At 42.4% G+C, this 18534-nt stretch overlaps 1 protein-coding gene across 2 annotated transcripts in view; it reads right to left on the reverse strand.

Moving 5' to 3' along the window:
• Positions 1 to 9722: 9722 nt before the first annotated feature.
• The window catches only part of RPP30 (ribonuclease P/MRP subunit p30), a 35978-nt gene continuing 27166 nt past the window's right edge, over positions 9723 to 18534 (reverse strand). For both annotated transcript variants that reach the window (XM_045291415.1, XM_004701081.2), the window contains 5 exons: positions 17958 to 18074; positions 17185 to 17214; positions 16791 to 16828; positions 16129 to 16208; positions 9723 to 10515 (listed from right to left, as the gene is read on the reverse strand). In XM_045291415.1, the coding sequence (XP_045147350.1) occupies positions 10406 to 10515; positions 16129 to 16208; positions 16791 to 16828; positions 17185 to 17214; positions 17958 to 18074 (375 nt within the window). In that variant the 3' untranslated portion in view covers positions 9723 to 10405. The remainder of the gene's footprint in view (positions 10516 to 16128; positions 16209 to 16790; positions 16829 to 17184; positions 17215 to 17957; positions 18075 to 18534) is intronic.

Here is an 18534-nt window from a genome sequence, read left to right on the forward strand (position 1 = left end):
TGCCACAGGCTTCTCATGAGGAAAAGCACACCTGGTCGATGATTTTTTTTTTTAACCTTCACAGTTACTTTGTTGCCAAATATCTTGTCAATTGCCTCAGGCATGTGACTAGAAAACGGAACCATCCCTGCCCCGGTCCCCTGGAATAGATAATTATTAAACGAATCATCAGACTGCTTCACAATCCGAAGCCCGGGCAAAGGTGAGTGCTGTGAGACAGTAGAAGACGTGGAGGCACCTGCTTAGGAGGGGCGCTAAGGGAACATTTTACAAAATCTCTGAAGTGGTGACTGCAGAGGGAGTCTGAAAGTAGTATGAAAGCTGGGGGTTCAGGCAGCAGGTAGCGCAGGGGGGTGGGGGTGGAGGCAAGGGTCTGGGGACAATTTGACACTTGAGGAAATGCAGAGAGTTCAGTGAAGGCCACACAGAATACCAAACACTCCAGGTTGGACCATACATGTAACCTCTCCGACACTCCTCTAACATTTGGGAGAGTGCGGCAGGAAGTCTTTCAGTGAGCTGACCGTGAACTCGGATCCAGCTGAGGATGGTTTGAAGTATATTGTTACTTTTTGACCTAGTCTCCTGTTAATCTCTTGTGTCTACTTCCCACAGGCATTGGAAGTTACAATGTGTCATCTCCCTCCCTCCCTTCCAATCCCTTTCTGCCAGCCCTTCTTGCTGGGTTCTGGCTCTAGTCTGTCACATCCTTAAGGCTCTACAACTAAGGTGACCAGACGTCCCGCTATTGGCGGGATAGTCCTGATTTTTAACAATTTGTCCTGCGTCCTGCGGCGTTTTTAAAAAAAAGTCCTGATTTTTGGAAAGAATGCATGACAAGCTAGGGTATACGGTTTTCGGCTGCCGTGTGGCTATTTCGCCAGGCTATGAGTTTTATCAATGGTGTCCCGCTTGACCAATGTTAAAATCTGGTCACCTTACTCTGCACTCTACTGGTTCATCAAAGCACCTGCAACGCAAATAATTTGCTAATACTGATGCCTCCTTTGGTTTAACTTGGATGTAGTGTTACACACCCAAATGCTCTTTATCACGGCAGCTCAACTCCCCCTGTCCACAGGAGAGAAAGGAGTTTACCCCCCCAAACACAAAAACACACTTAACTGTTGTCACATATATTTGCACTACTACAGAGATAGGGGGCATGAAAAATGACATAAAACCCAATGGAATAAAGCCTCTTGAGTGATCTCTGCTAACGAAAGGATAAACATTTCACGCCAAAATCTCATCGGCATCACACATTTATAAACCCACCTTACATCTAAGTCAGCTCTTCACTCCCGATCGGTCTCCATACATGCAACGGAACATGACAGCTCTCTAAACACCCCAATGAAACTGTCAAACACACCACGACATGGAGGAACGTGGACATTATCCTCAGCGAACTTCAGCCTCTCCTAAAACAAATATGGCACCACTGTGATCAAAGAGAAAACTAAGAAAAATGATTTTCACACCAAAATAAGCAGACATTGAAGTCTATGGGGGGTGGGGGTGGGGGCAGGAAGGGGTGGAGAAGGGAAAGGAAGGGAGGGAGGTGACTGTGGAGGTTTGGCGGGGAGCCATCAATGTGGGAACTTTCTGGGATATTGTCAGTGGTCTGAGTTGGGCTTGCAACTCTGTTTTGCATGCTTTTGACTGTGTGCCCTGTACTCCCCAGGAGAAAGAGAAACCAAGCCAGGAAGCTGTTCTTTATCATCCCTTTCTCTTACTTGTCCCTTCCAGTCAACTGCCAAGTCTTTGTACCAAGGGCACCACCTAGACAGCTATTCAGCCTCTCCACCGTCTCCTTCCCGACCCAGTTCAGACCACCATGGCGTCCCTCTGGGTGACACAGGTGGCTGTGGATAAATAGGCTCCTGGACTCCATATTTTTTTCAGGAACTCGTCTAGGGGAGAAGAGAGACCCTAGATAAAGGAGGTCAGCAGTTTAAAATCACCAGCCACTCCTCGGGAGAAAGATGAGGCTCTACTACCATCAAGCATTCTAGTCTTGGAAACCTAGAGGAGTAGTTCCACCCTGTCCTGTAGGGCCACTGCGAATCAGAATAGACTCGCTGGCAGGGTGAGTTGGAACTAATAGACAAACCGAGGAGGGGCACATCATCCAGGTGAGGGAGACCGTCAACATCGGGCCATAATGATATCCAAGGATTTACAGAAATGCGGTCACTGAAATACACATGGGATACAAGGGAAGCCCCACAAAAGCATGACTGGTAAGGGAGCAGTAAGTTACAGATGCAGGTGGGACGGCGGGAGTGGGACAGAGACCAAGCTGGGGCTACCTACACTCTTTTAGGAAGAACTAAATGAGATCTGTTCAGCGACCTCCAATAAAGTCATTCAGGTTGACTCTCCGGACTTTAATCCCCTGAATTCCACTGAGGGCACACCCAGGTGAATCCCTATGCATTAGGGATGTGGTAGGAGTCCACCTTCCAACACACTCGGCCTGAGGGCAAAGCTGTTCACACTGCTGGTTAATGGTCAGAAAGAAGTCAGTGGAGACTGAACACATGTGGAGACTCAAAAATGGATTTAGGACTTTCACGGTAAACGGTAGCCTCCACAAGCCTAGTGCTCAGAATTTAGGTTCCAATATGCCGTGATTTTTCTAAAATGCAAATCTGATCCAGCCACTCTCTCCTTTAACTCCCCCCCCCCCTTTCCTTCAGGATTAAAGGGAAGCTTAGTATATCAAATCAAATCCTTACAAATCTGGTGATGGTCTTTATTCTCTATCTCTGACTACTTTGGCAGGAACTTTAATTGACCTGAATTGATTGTGGTGAGTATAGCTGTGAAAAATAGTTGTTTCTTTTCCCAAAAATGAAATAGTTGATACTTGGTGCATTTGTTCACAGCCCATACTCCAAAACCCTTGAAATATTAGCCTAATTAAAAGTTCCAATAATCCCATAAACAGTTTATTTAAACAAAACCCACTGCCACTGAGTCGACTCCAATTCCTGGTGACTACATAGGATTTCCAAGGCTGGCACTTTTTATGGGACAGATAGTCTTCTCTTTCCCTTTAGGAGTGGCTGGTGGGGTTGAACCACCCACCTTTCAGTTAACAGTCAAATGATTACCCAATAGTGCCACCAGGGCTTCTTTCTCACTGTCGTCAGTCGATTCCAATTCCTAGTGACCCGACTGACCAGGCTAGAACTGCACCTGTGCGTCTCTGAGATTGCACATCTTCATGGGAGTAGAAAGCCTTGTCTTTCTCCAGCAGAGCAGCGATGCTTTCCAACTGCTGGCTTCCCAGTTAGCAATGTAAGTCGTAACCCACTTTGCCACCAGGCCTCTCAGAAATGAAAACAAAACAAAAACTCATTGCTACCCAGGCAGTTCTGAGTCCCAGTAACACGTTAGGACAGTAGAGCAGCCTCGGTGGGTTTCCAAGACTGCCAATCTCTATAGGAACAGGAAGCCTCATGCTTCTCCCACAGAGCAGCTGTTGATGGGACCGCAGGCCCTGTGGTTAGCAGCACAAAGCGCACGCCAGCAGCAGCACGGGTAGGAAAAGCGGATGAAGGAAGTACAGAGGTTACGGCATTTGCCTAGGACCGCAGTTGTAAGAACTAACAGAGTTCATGTGTTCACGCAGGCAGTTTGTTTTCAGGCCATGCACTTAACCGGTACACTGTGCTGCCTTCCCCAGCGAGGTAAACAGTGGTCCCAGTACCACTTAGTGAATAATCCGTGCTTTCGTCTTATGAACAAAACTGTTCCACTAATCTTTCTGAATTCCTGCACCAATAACGTAGTTTAGGTTGTAGGTTTGTTTTCTTCTGTAATGTTCAGCAGGACAAGTCCCCCCTACTAGAACAGTGGTTCTCAACCTTCCGAAAGCCTCGACCGGTTTAATACAGGTCCTCAGGTTGTGGTGACCCCAACCATACAATTATTTTTGTTGCTACTTCATAACTAATTTTGCTACTGTTATGAATCGTAACATAAATATCTGATATGCAGGATGTATTTTCATTGTTACAAATTGAACATAATTAAAGCATACTGATGAATCACAAAACAATTGTGCAATTATGTATTGTGAAATATTTATTTCTAATTACAAATAAATGAAATTTTGTCTGGAAGCATGGTGTAGCATGGGTAAGTCTTCACGCAGGTACTCATATGTGGGCGTATCTGCATGTGGGCAGACCCGCCTGGAGACGGACAGAGGAGCGGTTTCTCAGTGCCGAAGACCACTGGAAATATAGTATGTGTTTTCCGATGGTCTCAGGCTACCCCTGTGAAAGGGTCGTTCGACCCCCAAAGGGGTCATAAGCCACAGGTTGAGAACCGCTGTATTATATTTCCCCCCAAAACATCCTATTCTATTTGAGCTTTTCAGATAAACTCTTAATTTTACCAAATAAAAACAAACAAACATATAAACAAACATCTGAAAAATTTCAATTTCGACTTTTTTTTTTCACATTCAGTCTACCCTGAGAAGTGGACTCACTTGCGGGGAAGTGGTTTAACCACTTTCACCTCTTCATCAAAAGTACAGTGCCTTGTACATGAGTCTTCTTTCATTTCTCCTATTGCTGTTCTCTACAGAAGGCCCAGCCCTGTCTTCATCATTGATGTCTTCGTGAATAGGCTCATTAAAATAGTGATATAATAGGCTAATGTTAATTTAAAAAGAAAAATTAGTTTTTGTGTAAATTAGTTGTTGTGTCACACAAAAAACTAGCCACCTTACAGAACTTTTGTAATAATGGAATCGGCAGTGGCTGATGCTGTAAACAATGATGAACATTAGCAGGAAGCCTGATAGCTGCCAATCACTAATAAGCAGTTATGATACCCTCCTTTTCTGAGCAATGGGATAGGCATACAAGGGGCTTCACAAAGTGCAAGGAAAAATGGAGTCTACCCACTCTAAGGTCCGTTGAAAAACAAACAAACAAACAAACAAATAGAATAACAAATGCTGGAGAGGATGTGGAGGGATTGGAACTCTTATACACGGCTGGTAGTCTTGTAAATATGTACAGCCATTGTAGAAAGTGATGTGGCGATACCTTAAACAACTGACAATAGAAATATCGTTCAACCTAGCAATACCTCTGTTGGGCATATACCCCAAAGAAATAAGAAACAGATCATGGACACACATATGCTCTCCCATGGTTATTACAACACAGTTCACAGTAGCAAGAAGCTGGAAACAGCCCAAATACCCATCAGTTGAATAGATCATGAAACTGCAATACATATGCACACTGGAATACTATGCATCCCTTAAAAACAGTAATGAGATCATGAAATACCTCATGACATGGAGGGACCTGGAAACCATTATGCTGAATGAAGTTAGTCAATCCCCAAAGGACAAATACTGTATGCGTCCACTACTATAAAATAAACATAAAGATGAAGACAGGCCACTATTTCCAGCGTACTTAAACTTCTAATCCAGTATCCTAAGCAATGAGGTTGAGAACCTCCCTACCGTCCATGAAATATATACTACACCCTCTCTGTGTACATCTGAAAACCCACTTTGATAGAGGAGGCTGCACCTCAGCTGGGACCAGTGTTTGAAGGTGCAGGGAGAGAGAGATCATCCAGTTGCTGCCATACAAAATAGTGCTAAGGTCACACCAATCCAACAGAGGCTCCCACCAGAGTGATAGGGAAACCCTACTGGAAATTCGTCAGGATGCGGGAGGTGACAAGCATGTCTCGGAGAAGGTGCTTACTTCTCTGTTGGCAGGAAAACTGGAGGAGCAACCTCCCATCAGGAAAACGTGCTCAACAATACTTACGTGGAACCCAAGGGGAGAATATACCTGGTACTAAGTTCCTAACCTAGATTCCAGGCAGCCCTTGATGACCCAGGCTGTATGCTATAGATGACTAGTACTTTCGATTCTTTCGAGGCACATTCTTCATAGGCCGTACCAGGATTCAATGTGGGAACATGCCCCCCCTCCCCACCTCACTAAGTGAACTGGGCTTTACCTCAAACTCACCTGTAGCCCTTGGACTTAAGGCTGAAACTCCCTAGTGTGTGAAGCAGATGACTGCTATCTCAAGGGCATGGGACTGGCAGACATTGGACTTTGGTCGAATCTCTTACCTTGTGGGTACCGTGAATGGTGGCTTGGAACTACCATGTACCGTACTATTTTAATACCCTCCTTGCTTTATTATGATATGGCTCTACCACTGTGAAAGATTATTGAAAATTTTGTCCTATCACCAACCCCCGTTGTTAGTTGAAACGGTGTCCAGCCGTTCAATAGTTTAGCATGTATGAGTCAACGATTCATGTACTGCAGTTCGACGCTGGCCTATACTCAGATGATTTCCTTTTCTCAACAGTGTTTTAAATTTTATACCATTGGCTAAATTAATGACACTATCAATAGAATTATCTTATGTTCCAGGGGGATGATTGAACATGTTCTCTAACATAAAATGACAATGATATCTCTAAGGTGAAACAAGAGACATATAAATACACTTAATCCTAGTCCCAATCTAAAACAATTAGCTCTGATGCATGGTCCTGCTTGATGATCATGAAGAGATCAATGAAGATATGGGTGCTCCAGCAAAGTGTGGTGAAGAAATTAGATGGTGTCCAGCTATCAGAATAGCGACTGGGGTCTTAACGGCTTGACTTTAAATAAGCAGTCACCTAAGTGAGGTATCAACTAAATCCTCATGGAAGAAGCACAACAGTCTCTGTAAACCAAGGATTATTAATAATAGAATCAAATCTGAAGAAGGGAATGGGATTATAGGACATGGTTTTCAGAAGACCATGGATGACAGGGAAAGCCCAAAATCCATGTACAGGGCCCACACATGCATTAAGCCTCTGACCCCTTCTGAGGTCATAGTTGAAATCCCTTCTGACCATAGTTTAAAGATGTGAATAGACTTGTTAGCTGACAGAGAGCATTGTAAAATTGATTATGGCAGTTAGGTTAAAATGTAGTATTTTCAGGAAGGTGGAGGGAGGGTGGGGGAGAAAGGAGGAACCGATTACAATGATCTACATATAACCTCCTCCCTGAGGGATGGACAACAGTAAAGTGGGTGACCAGAGACGTTGGACAGTGTAAGATATGACAAAATAATAATTTGTAAATTATCAAGGGTTCATGAGGGAGGGGGAACCTGGGAGGGAGGGGAGAAAATGAGGAGCTGATACCGAGGGCTCAAGTGGAAAGCAAATGTTTTGAGAGTGATGAGGGCAACAAATGTACAAATGTGCTTGACACAATGGATTGATGTGTGTTTGTGGTAAGAGTTGTACGAGCCCTCAATAAAATGATTTTTTTTAAATGTAGTATCTTATACTTTGATCCCCTATTAAAGTTATTACAGTTTAAAAAAAAAGAAAAAGGAGAAATACCCATGGCTTAAGCCTCTGGTGAATCCCGACTTGGACCAGGGATGTGAACTGCCTTGCTATCAGGGAGAATGCACTGGAAAGTGGATTGTGGCAGATGCAGTTAGGTTAAAACTTAACACTCTATCATTTGATCTCCCTTTTCATTTACTTTGTTTGTTCTAGTTTTTAATATTTTATTTCTTTTCAGTTGAAGTTTTAATCTGTTCTATTTTGCTACTGTTGTTAGTTAAACTTTTTTTCTTGAATATGAAGTCAGGGGTGGGCAAATCTAGAGAGTCAGTAACTGGATTAGTAGTTCCTTTGGTATGGAGGCTGGGGGGAAATAGTAAGCTAATAACAATGAGTACAAGAAAAAAAGTCTAAAATTGACTGTGGTGATGTTTGCACAACTCTTCTCAATGTGATTGAACTACTGAATTGGATGATACGTGAATTATATGCCAGCAAAACTGTTAAAAGCACATCAATGAACTATTTTACTTTCTTTCTAACCAAACTCATGACTACTGGGCCAATTCCGACTCATAGCATGAAAATCTTCACATATACATGCTCCAACTGGAGCTAGTAGCTCTCGTTCAATTGGAAAAGCAGATTAAGGAGAGATGTCATAAAAAATTAAACATGTATCCCTTAAACATTTGAGTTTAAAATATGTCAACATATACTCATTTGCCAACCTGTTAAGGAATGCTGCTCTGAGTAAATGGATTCATTGATGGGAGAGCTCGAGTTGTTCTTCCCGCATTTCAGTTTCCTTAAAGTTTAAAGAAAGAGAATTTAGGACTCCAGACAAGGGCTCTGAATTTTTCCAGTCACCCACAAATCATGGTTTTTCTATTCACATCTAATCTGACAATAGTTCTTTCTAGCAACTCACTGATTTTAAAACGTTTAAGCACATCAACATAGCTTTCATGAAAATTATTTTTCTTTTACATTCCATATATCTTCATTTTTAATTAATTTACAATGAGGTGAGCCAATAAGAAGAGATCTTTGTGTCAATATCAAAGAGGGAGGATCCAACAGAATGTGAAGCAGATCAAATGCATTATCACACACGAGTGAAATTTTGCAGAATGTAAACAGTTTCAACAATATGTTGACAGGGAACTGCCCAAAGTGCAGCTGGACTCACGAAAGGCCATGCAATGAGCACTAGCCCTGCTGACGACTGATGGGCCTTGTTCGAAGCAGAGCACCAGAAAGATGTTCACCTGTGTTTCATCGACCATGGACGTGCATTCAACTTTGTGGAACATAACAAAGTAGGGGTAATGTTACGAAAAACTTCCAACACTTAATTGTGCTCCTGTGGAAACTATACAAAGACAAAGAACCCACCTTTCAAACAGCCTGAGAGGAGTGAGGGCAAAAGCCAGTGGCACAGCAGAAAGTGGCAGACTACGGACTGGTGTGTGGGTTCAGCACACAGTGACGAGCAAGCTTCCAAAGAGAAGGGACAGAATAGGCAGGTTCATAAAATTGATTAAAAAAACGTGTTCTATTTAGAACCATCGCATTTACTACGCAGAATATCTATGTATGCAGGTACATGAGCAGGCTACAAAAAGTTCATGGAATTTTTTCACGAACTTTTAAAAGGCATTTTATGTCTATCAGGGGAGCCTTCGTGGTGAAGTAGTTGGGCTGCAAGCCAAAGTCTGCAGTTCAAAACTGCTAGCTGCTCCACAGGAAAGAAAGGCCTCCTCCGGTCCAGAGTCACGGTCGCAGGGCAATTCTACCCTGCCCTAGAGGCACCACCGACGCGGCAGTGAGTTTGGTTTGGGTCGTGTATGAACAACGGTTCTACTTGTATTTTGCAAGAACTTTTATTGTACTTTTTATTTAGGCATTTATATTTGTGAGATGGGTATAAAGCTTTTTAGAGTCTACTTTCTCTGGCTCTCACAACAATGTTACTTTTCTCTTTTTTAAAGCACTTTGCTATTCAATTTCATCTCTTGCTCTACTCACTTTAATTTGGGGGCCCTGGTCACTCTCACTCTCTGAGGAGCACAAGCAATTTGCATTCTGCTACTATCCTAAAGGCTGATGATTTGAATCTAGCCAGCAGTGTGGTGGAAGCAGCCCGTAGATCCACTTCCGTGCAGATTACCACCAAGCAAGCCCCATGGAGCACAGATCTCCTCAAACACTGAGCTTTGCAAGGAGTTGCATTCGATCTGCTTGTATTGATACAGCAGACATGCTGTTTTTTTTTTTTAAAAAAGCTACTTCTATTTAACATGGTGATGCTGATTAAAAAAACACACACGCTTATTTCCAATGCGGGTTAAGTTAAATGTTTAGACACTTTTAATAGAGTTATTAGGAATGCCATTATTAAGTTTTCAGGAGTTCCTAAGAAAAAGGCAGAAATTCTATTTACAGGACAAAACAAAGGTCAGAAGCAGCAAGGAGGCCTCAGGGAACACATCCTGATCCACGCCTCCCACAACACCCCCTCGATGTTCTGCAGTTTATCACCATTCCTTTCAGAAAGAACTTTGCCTCGGTGAGCACACATAAAAGCAGCTTTAAAAAACAGCCCAATCCACTGAAAGGGTCAACTCTTTACAAAGTTTTAATAGTCCTCAAAATAAGTACTTCTTGAATGCTAAGATTAAAATAATAACCTCTGTATAACAAGTAGAAAAACATGAGTTTTTAATGAAACAAGAAACAATTTAAATAGTTTCTTACAATAGTAAGACATTTTTTCATTAGATTACACCTGCCATAATTTATCGCTTACACAAAGGATAACATCTGAACATCTAAATTCACAGCGTTAAACAACGCTTCAGCAGGTCTCGCTTGTTATTGTAATGGGTTGAAAACAACACCGCTTTTTATAGACTATTGATTGCTAGCTCCAAATGAAAACAGTAAGTTACATAAAGGCTTTAGCTGCATGGTAGCCGATGAGTTCTCTCAGAGGGCAGAGAGAAGCAGAGGGAGCGATGGGGGACCTTCTCAGCCCTCACACTTGGCTTTCTTGCAAGCTGGAAGGGACTCATCATCTGCTTCTGAAGACCGAGGTTTCTTCACTGTAGAAACAATTCCGAAAGCAGTTTTTCTCGTTTCTGTAAAGCAAACAGGAAAGCAGTGTTTAAAAGGGAGCATGTGATTAAAACAAAAAAAATGTTTAACAGTACTGTATTACTCCAACACTTCCAAACACTAGCAAATGAGAAAATCATAATGAATTGCTATGGGAGCTGATGTCAATTGTTGCCATTACACACACACACACACACACACACACACACACACACACACACTCATACACAGACAGCAGTATTTCATCAGCACCCGATTCATTGCTAATGGATGACACCAAGTGTAAAACCGCAGGCCACGGCGCCTCTAATGATCTGTTGCTGACAAATCTCACATCCTACATAGTGGTGCCCCGAGAGGCAGAAAGACAGCCCCACTGAGTCAAGAGAACAAGTATAACACTGAATTTATTGCTCCTGCGGTGGTGTGTGGAGCCTTTGTAGCATAGTGGGCTATGTGGTATGCTGCAAACCCCAAAATCAGCAGTTCAAAACCACCAGCTGCTTTGCAGAAGATAAATGAGGCTTTCTACTCCTGTACACAGTTTCAATCTTGGAGACTCACAGGGGCAGTTCTAGTCTGTCAGCAGGAGTCAGAGTTGACTCTGTGGCAGTGAGTTGGTTTGGGGATTTATGTGTGTGCTTCCTCACTGCAGTACTATCAACCTACTGTACCCGTCTCTCTTACTAGATCCTCTCTCCAGAACTAATCACACCCTACTGCCAATATCGTTACACCTGGTACGTAATATTTGCTCAATAAATACCTGATGAGTGAATGAACTCAATCAAATGTACATGTTTATTGACCCCTTATAAACTGGCTGAAAATGGATGCAAAAAAGGGAGAAAACGATGCATGCTTAGGTCGGCTTAACAACTTAAATTAAGTCAACTTCTGGCTTGGCACGATCTGACACACAGAAGAATCAAGATGCTTGAGAGGAACACTAACACTACCCCCCTCCCCCATGGGGCACGCTATAATAACATAAAGGCAAACAGCAGGATGGAGGTACCCACAAGAATCCATTGTGTAATCAATTAAGGCACATATCGTAAGATGAGGTGACAACAGAAATAGAGAAGAAGGACAAAAGGGGAGAGGAGAGGAGAGGTAGGAAGAACCTAGTGTTTCCTAGGGAACAACATGGCAAGTGTGAAGGAGGAGTATGCAAACATTGGGAGAAATAAGGAACGGAAGGTAAGACTCAAAAGTGCCGTGAAAAGAAAATGGGGAAGGAAGAGGGCAAAAGAGATCCATTAGTTAGGAAGGGCACGGAATCAAGAGAACCCGACCAGAAGTTAGGGGTGATTTCTTGCGGCAAGTAGTACAAGTACAGTCAATTCCAAAGAATTAAGAAGCATTACCTTCCCATTTATCCGAATTAGAAATCTCCTATTATGAACAATTAAATCAAAGTTGCTATAAACAACTGAAAAGCGAGAACCCTTTACATTTTTCAAATAAAGTAAAGCTCTTGATGTAAATGCTACTTTCAAAAACGAAATTCATTCCACTAGGCATATACGCAAAAGGACTGAAAGCAGTAACTCAGACAGACATGTGTATACCAACCTTCCCCGTCACACCACTCACAAACGCCCACAGGTAGCAACAACACATGGGTCCATCAACGGATGAGCGGATAAAAGAATGTGTCAACTGTCCAGCTATAAAAAGAAATGAAGTCCCACCACATGGATGAATCCTGAATATATTATGTTAAGCGAAATAAGCCAGACACAAAGGACAAACACTGTATGATTCCACTCATCTGACATCTCTAGAACAGGTAAACCCAAGGTGAAAGACTAATGATTACCTGGTGAGAGAGGAAAACACGGAGTTTTTTAAAAAAGCGAGAAAAACAACAAAGCCATTTGGTAAGTGAAAACATAGAATGCAGAATGCCACTGTGTGTGTGTGTGGGGGGGAGCTGAACACACACACACACACACACATTTGTAATAACAAGAAGTTATGTTTGTGTGTAGCTTTAATTTACCCCACTGGGTTTCTCAGGCTGCAATGTTTATAAAAGGACACTGCTTGCCACATGTTCCTTCTGTGGAGCGGCTGGCACGTGTTTGCATCACCAACCTGTCAGGAACAGCTGAGCACGGAGGCACCAGGGCTCCTCAGCTGCCTCTTCAATGTCGTCAAATCCATTCTAACTCCTAGTAACTCCACATGACAGCACAAAACTCCTACGTAGGGTGTTCTAGGCTGTAATCTTTATGAAAACAGAACGCCTCATCTTTCTGAGGAGCCACTGCGTGAGTTAGAACCACCCACTTTTCTTGAAGCAGTGAAGCACTAAACCATTACATGGCCAAGGCTCCTGAACAGTGGTATGTTATTTTTATTCACAAGAAGTAAAGGCAGGTATCCCAAACAGGTCCATCTTGGTTCAGTGGCGGACTGAAGAACTGAACTCACCATCCTAAGTCAAATTCTCTGACCTCTTTCCTTTCTTAGAATCTCCTCAGACTTGCTATTGCCTGGCTTTGGAAACTCCATCAACAAGCAAACAAGCAAACATACTCCCTGCCACTGGGTCAATTCTGACTCACAGTGACCTTGCAGGACAGAATTGAACTGCCCCTGTGGGTTTCCGAGGCTGTAACTTTTTACAGGAGTAGAAAGCCTCAACTTTCTCCCACCAAAGAGTTGGTGTTTTCAAACTGCTGAACTGGTAGTGAGCAGCCCAATGCATAACACCTATACTGCCACGGCTCCGTGACACTCCACAGGACCCATCTAATTCTTATTCCCCCGAGGCAAGCCTGCCGATGGAAAAGCATCTACCATGTGGCCCATGAGGAGCCCTGGTAGGGGCTTATATGTTGGGCTGCTTCCCACAAGCTTAGCAGTTTATCACTACCAGCTACTCTGTGTGAAAACGGTGAAGCCTTCTACTCTCTTAAAGATTTACAGCCTGGGAAACCCAAAGGGACAAGTCTGTCCCACAGGGTAGTGAGTCAGAATCAACTTAATGGCAGTGCATGTCAGCTGTCAGTGAGTGAGTTTACATGTGTTCCAGGATCCATTCAGATGCCGCTTTCACCCCCTTACAGAATCGGGTTCTTATCTTGTCAAGGATCTACTAACTTCCTTCTGATACCAAGTACACCAACAGCCCACTGTCCCTAAATGTAACACTCAGAACTAACATGGTTCCACCTAACACCGATTTAGTGCAGAGTAAAACAAGGGGATTTCAACCCCCTTATCTCAGAATCCTTCATTTCTGGTAGTATAACCTAAGGCTGATTGCAAACTGAGGAACTGTATCACACTGACCCTTCTATTCAACAACACCGAGGTAACTAACGGCATCATTTATCATCTGCATTCGGATGCTCTCCCGTGTGTAATAATTCTGTAGGGTCAACAGACATAAACTGGGATGTGTCATAAGGGACAAAATTATATCTCAATTATAATTTAAGGAAAACAGTTACTAAGTCTTAAAATGGACAAAAACAACATATGACACAGACACATCACTTGGATGAGAGAGGCCAATAGCTCGTAGCCATAATGGCTTCTAGGATTCAGCGTCAGGATGCTAGTTAAATAAAGCATGGAAAAAAGGTACTACCCCGGATTCGTGATTGGTGGCAGATCAATACATCAGAGTTACAGGCGGGGCCACAGAAGCAGGAACAAGCCCATGATTAGGACATGCACATTATGTTAGGAAGCTTACAGGGTCTTCCCACCAAGGCAGTCAGGGCACAACTGACAGGGCATGACTCATGAACATTTGACCACCTGTACTATCCCAGGTACAGTGATCTCCAGCAAGGACACACCCAGGTAGCCCATGAGAAAGAAACTGCTCCACCCAGGGTTGGCTGGAGGAATCCACTTTTCAATGTACTCTATCTGAGAGCAAGATTACCTCCATTCTTAGTCAATGACCAGGAGCCCTGGTGGTATAGTGGTTATGCTTTTGGCTGTGATCTCCAGGGTCAGCAGTTGGAAACCAGCAGCAGCTCCTTGGGAGAAGACTGGGCTTTTTACTCCTGTAAACAGCGACAGTCTTGGAAACCCACAGGGGGTTGCCAGGTGTCAACACTGACTCCTGGCAGTAAGAGTGAGTTAGTTTCTCAATGTTCACAAGGAATGCAATGGACGCTTAATCTACGGGAGAACTCGGCAACTCTGTTTTGAGTTTTCACTGTCATCCACAGCCTACTACAAACAGGGTGCTCAGAATTGAAACTCTAATCTAGATGGGCCTGGGCACATGAGGGTGAATGATTAAGTTCATCAAAATCCCCCAAGCCTTTTTTAGCTTAGCTTCTGTAAAAAATCTGGCTTTATATATTTGAGGTTGAGTAGTTGAATTTCTTAAGTTAATAGAGAACTTTCATTTTTCACTGTAATATGTTTTTTGGGATGTTTCAACTGTTATTTTAGTTTTTTCCCTTTCTTGCTTTAACCTATTTTGCTATCCAAATCTAGATGATGCCGTATATTCATTTAAGATAGATTAAAAAAATCCGAACTGACAAAGCAGGAACCAACTAGTCCCTAATTTCAAGAAACCCCCCGATAATCCCAATTAACATGGTCATTCCCAAAGTTCAAGTGATGGGGTCTGGGCTGTATAATCTAACCGATTCAAGCTGATACTGTTGAAAGCAAAATTAAAATCACCCAACTCAAGTCAATACCACAAGCAGGTCTCCCATATGGAAATAAGATCATTAAAATGCAGACAAAACACGCAAAGCTTAAAAAAAACCCTATTCATTCATATGCTAAATAACTCCGCTATATTCAGTAACCTATCCTGTGCGTCACTGGAAGGAATTCTGAAGTATAAAACACATCTCAGTAATAGCAAGTAACTACCTTCCTGACCAGTACCACCACTCATAAAACTACGAAGAGAATGAAAGTAAGCGAGCAGGTCTGACGTGCCGGTGTCGTGTTCTCGTTAACATCAAACTTCACTTGGATTTTCCAAAGGATCAGTATATTAAATGGCTTGGGTTCAATTTTTATCTGATGAATAAAAAATTAAGTGGGCTTCAATAGTGCAGTTAAGGGGCAGATCACATGTGAAATTAAAAATGTAAGTAAAAAATGTATATTCTTGAACATGTAAATTGGAGAAAAAATAAGCAAAACGTCATGATATTGTGATAAAGGCAAAAAGTTAAGTCTGAGTTTGTTGCTTGGGTTTTAAAAAAATGGACTTCCTGTGTTTGTTTTCTTATTAAATGGTTTACCCTACATTTTTAACATTTCAGTTTTCTAAAACTGATTCCCACTAGGGAAAGCACCAATTAGAAATCTCAAAACGTGAGCTGGGCACCCACTTCTGTGGCGCTTGAACGTCCACATTCAACACCAAAGGGCTTCAAAAAGTTCTGAGGGAAACCAGTAATTTTTAATTTGATGTTGCCACATCAGAATTGAAGCCCCCTCCTACATTTCTGCAAGCACAAACCCTATTTATCCCTAAAGAAGAGAAAGTAAAGCCTGAAAGGAAAGTGCGAAAGCAGTGAGGGACCGGAAGGCCTCAGCAGAGGCAGCCGCTGGAGCACAGGTGGCTCAAGGTTTGATCGAAAGTGCTTTGTTTCCGGATGAGATGCTTTCAGTGGAAGCCTGCTCACCTCCGTGGAGAAGCGCCGCTCTGCAGTTGGTGGACACCGCAGCCTTGGCATCGCTTTCAGACAGCCCAAACAGCAACCCTCTGGTGGGCGCATTAAGGATTTCAACCCTGAGTCAGCCAAGGACACGAACAAGACTAAACTATGAGTGCCGGTTCACCTGGTCAAACTGCGAGGGAGAGACTTAGCCTTGCCAACAAGTTCTTAGCTCCACTCGAACGCTCATCTGAGACTCATTTCACTTGAATGTTTTTAGGATATAGAGCATAGGTTCCCAAACTTATTTGGCCTGCCCCCACCCCCTTTTCAAAAAAGGATTACTCAGTGCTTCCCCCTCCCATAAAAACTTTTGTACTATAGCCCATACTCCAGGTTAAAGTGCACATGGTCTGCTTTTGAAGCCAACCCCTGTCCCTGCGGTTTCAGTGCCTTCCAGGGCGTGATATTGCCCGCTTTGGGAAACGCAGATATAGGAAATTCCTCAGTTTTCTTTTTCTACTTCACCCATAAATCAAAAAGAGAGAGAGGCTCTCCACCACTGGTGCATTTTTTTATAAGCTATTATTGACACACAGTAAAATATTGAGAAAAAATACTTTGTTAACTAATGCACCCCTATAAAGTCCAAATTTCCTAAAAGAAATTTTCAACACAGAAAAGGATACAAGTTTGCCACGTCATATGGTCCTCTGATTTCTAAAAGCTAAAATAAAATGAATAAAAAATAGAGATGAATGGACAAGTTATTCAGAACATTTTGGTGACTACATTTGGAGTAAAGTAATAGGATACTTAAGAATTCAAAAATAAGAAAAGCAATTGAAGACATTTTAAGCCATAATTCTGATGGAAATCTTAAGCTTTTAGAAATGTAAAGGGACCCTAAAAAGCATTTTATAACAGTTTGAAGGAGAAACAAAATTTCAATGTCAAATTTGCAATAAAAAATGAAAACATGTAATAAACACTCATTACATTGCTATTTTAATTTCTCTTCCAGAAGATTTTCCGTTTTATAATGTGAAAAGCAAAGCCAAAGTATTAAAATGACAGACTTACCCCTTCGGCAGCACTAGATATAATTACATTCTACAAAATAGAAAGTGATCAATATTAATCTCATGTATATGTAAAAAATAAAAGTTGAAGGGTCTTACAATACAAATCACCCACAATCACATTTTAACAGTGAAAGCTCAAATATCAACTTCTTCGGCACATAAGGTAAATAAAGTGACCGGACGATGGATCACATGTCAAATTGAAGGCCGCCTTTAACAGTAAGGATCAGAATCGGCTTTCCCAATCAACCTTAGAAAAGATGAATTCCTTAAAAACTCATTTAAAAAGGAGCCCCAGTGGAGCAGTGGATTACAAATTGGGCAGCCAACCCACAGGCAGCAGTTCAAAATCACCAGCTGCTCCATAGGATCGGGATCAGGATTTCTGCTCTGAACGAGATTTCTAGCCTCAAAAATCCACAGGGCCAGTTCTATTTGTCCTAGAGGGTCACTATGAATCAGAATTTATTGGAAATTAAAACAAACAAACAAACAACAACTTAATTCACTTCCACTTACTGATAATCAATTGTTATCTAGACTACTTATTCTTTTCACAGTAGGTAAACAGCAAATTCCTTATTGAAAAACAATCTTTCCTCCCTCCGTATTGTTCTTTCTCTTTGCATTGCAGAGCTCGTTAATATGGGCAAATTTGTTTCTGTATCTTGAAAGCTTTCTGTTTTAAGAAGGAGGAATCAGACTGAAATTCCAGGACATTACTAATAAATTCCTAGGCTTAAAAAATACCCTAAAAGTACGGACTCACACCTTTCCTTTGCAGATCTGCATCAGGTTGAGGGCATTGGAAATCGTGTACCTTCTCATTGTGGAGTCTCTGATGGCAGGGCTGTAGGCAAGTTCAAAGATGATCCCTCGGTCAATTGCCTTTACAGGAGAAGAAGGAAAACAAAGGGTCAAGAAAAATACACACTGTCCAACTTTATTCTCACTAGTTCCCCCCTAAGAAGCCTGGTGGTATTATGGTTAGGATTGGGCTGTGATCCGAATGGTCAGCAGTTCAAAACCACAAGCAGCTCCTCAGGAGAAAGACTGGGCTTTCTACTCCAGTAAACAGTTAAATTCTCAGAAACCCACAGGGGGTCACTATGAGTCAGTGACCTGATGGCAGTGAGTTTGAGTTTTTTGGGCATTCCTCCCTGTTTCACCCCACTCCCCATCCCATCTCCTGCCAAGGCCTGCCAAGGTATTTAAGGCCTGCCAAGCTACAGCTTTAATAAAGGTGGGTTCACGCCCAAATGGTGCCATCCACAAGGGAAAAAAGAAAATACATCTGTGGCTCCATTTGACCACCAGAGTTGATGGTATCTGTGGGGAAGCTGACTTT

This window comes from Echinops telfairi, unplaced genomic scaffold, assembly GCF_000313985.2.
Source record: "Echinops telfairi isolate 266 unplaced genomic scaffold, ASM31398v2 ScPeMD7_70;HRSCAF=299, whole genome shotgun sequence".
NCBI classification, from domain to species: Eukaryota; Metazoa; Chordata; class Mammalia; order Afrosoricida; family Tenrecidae; genus Echinops; species Echinops telfairi.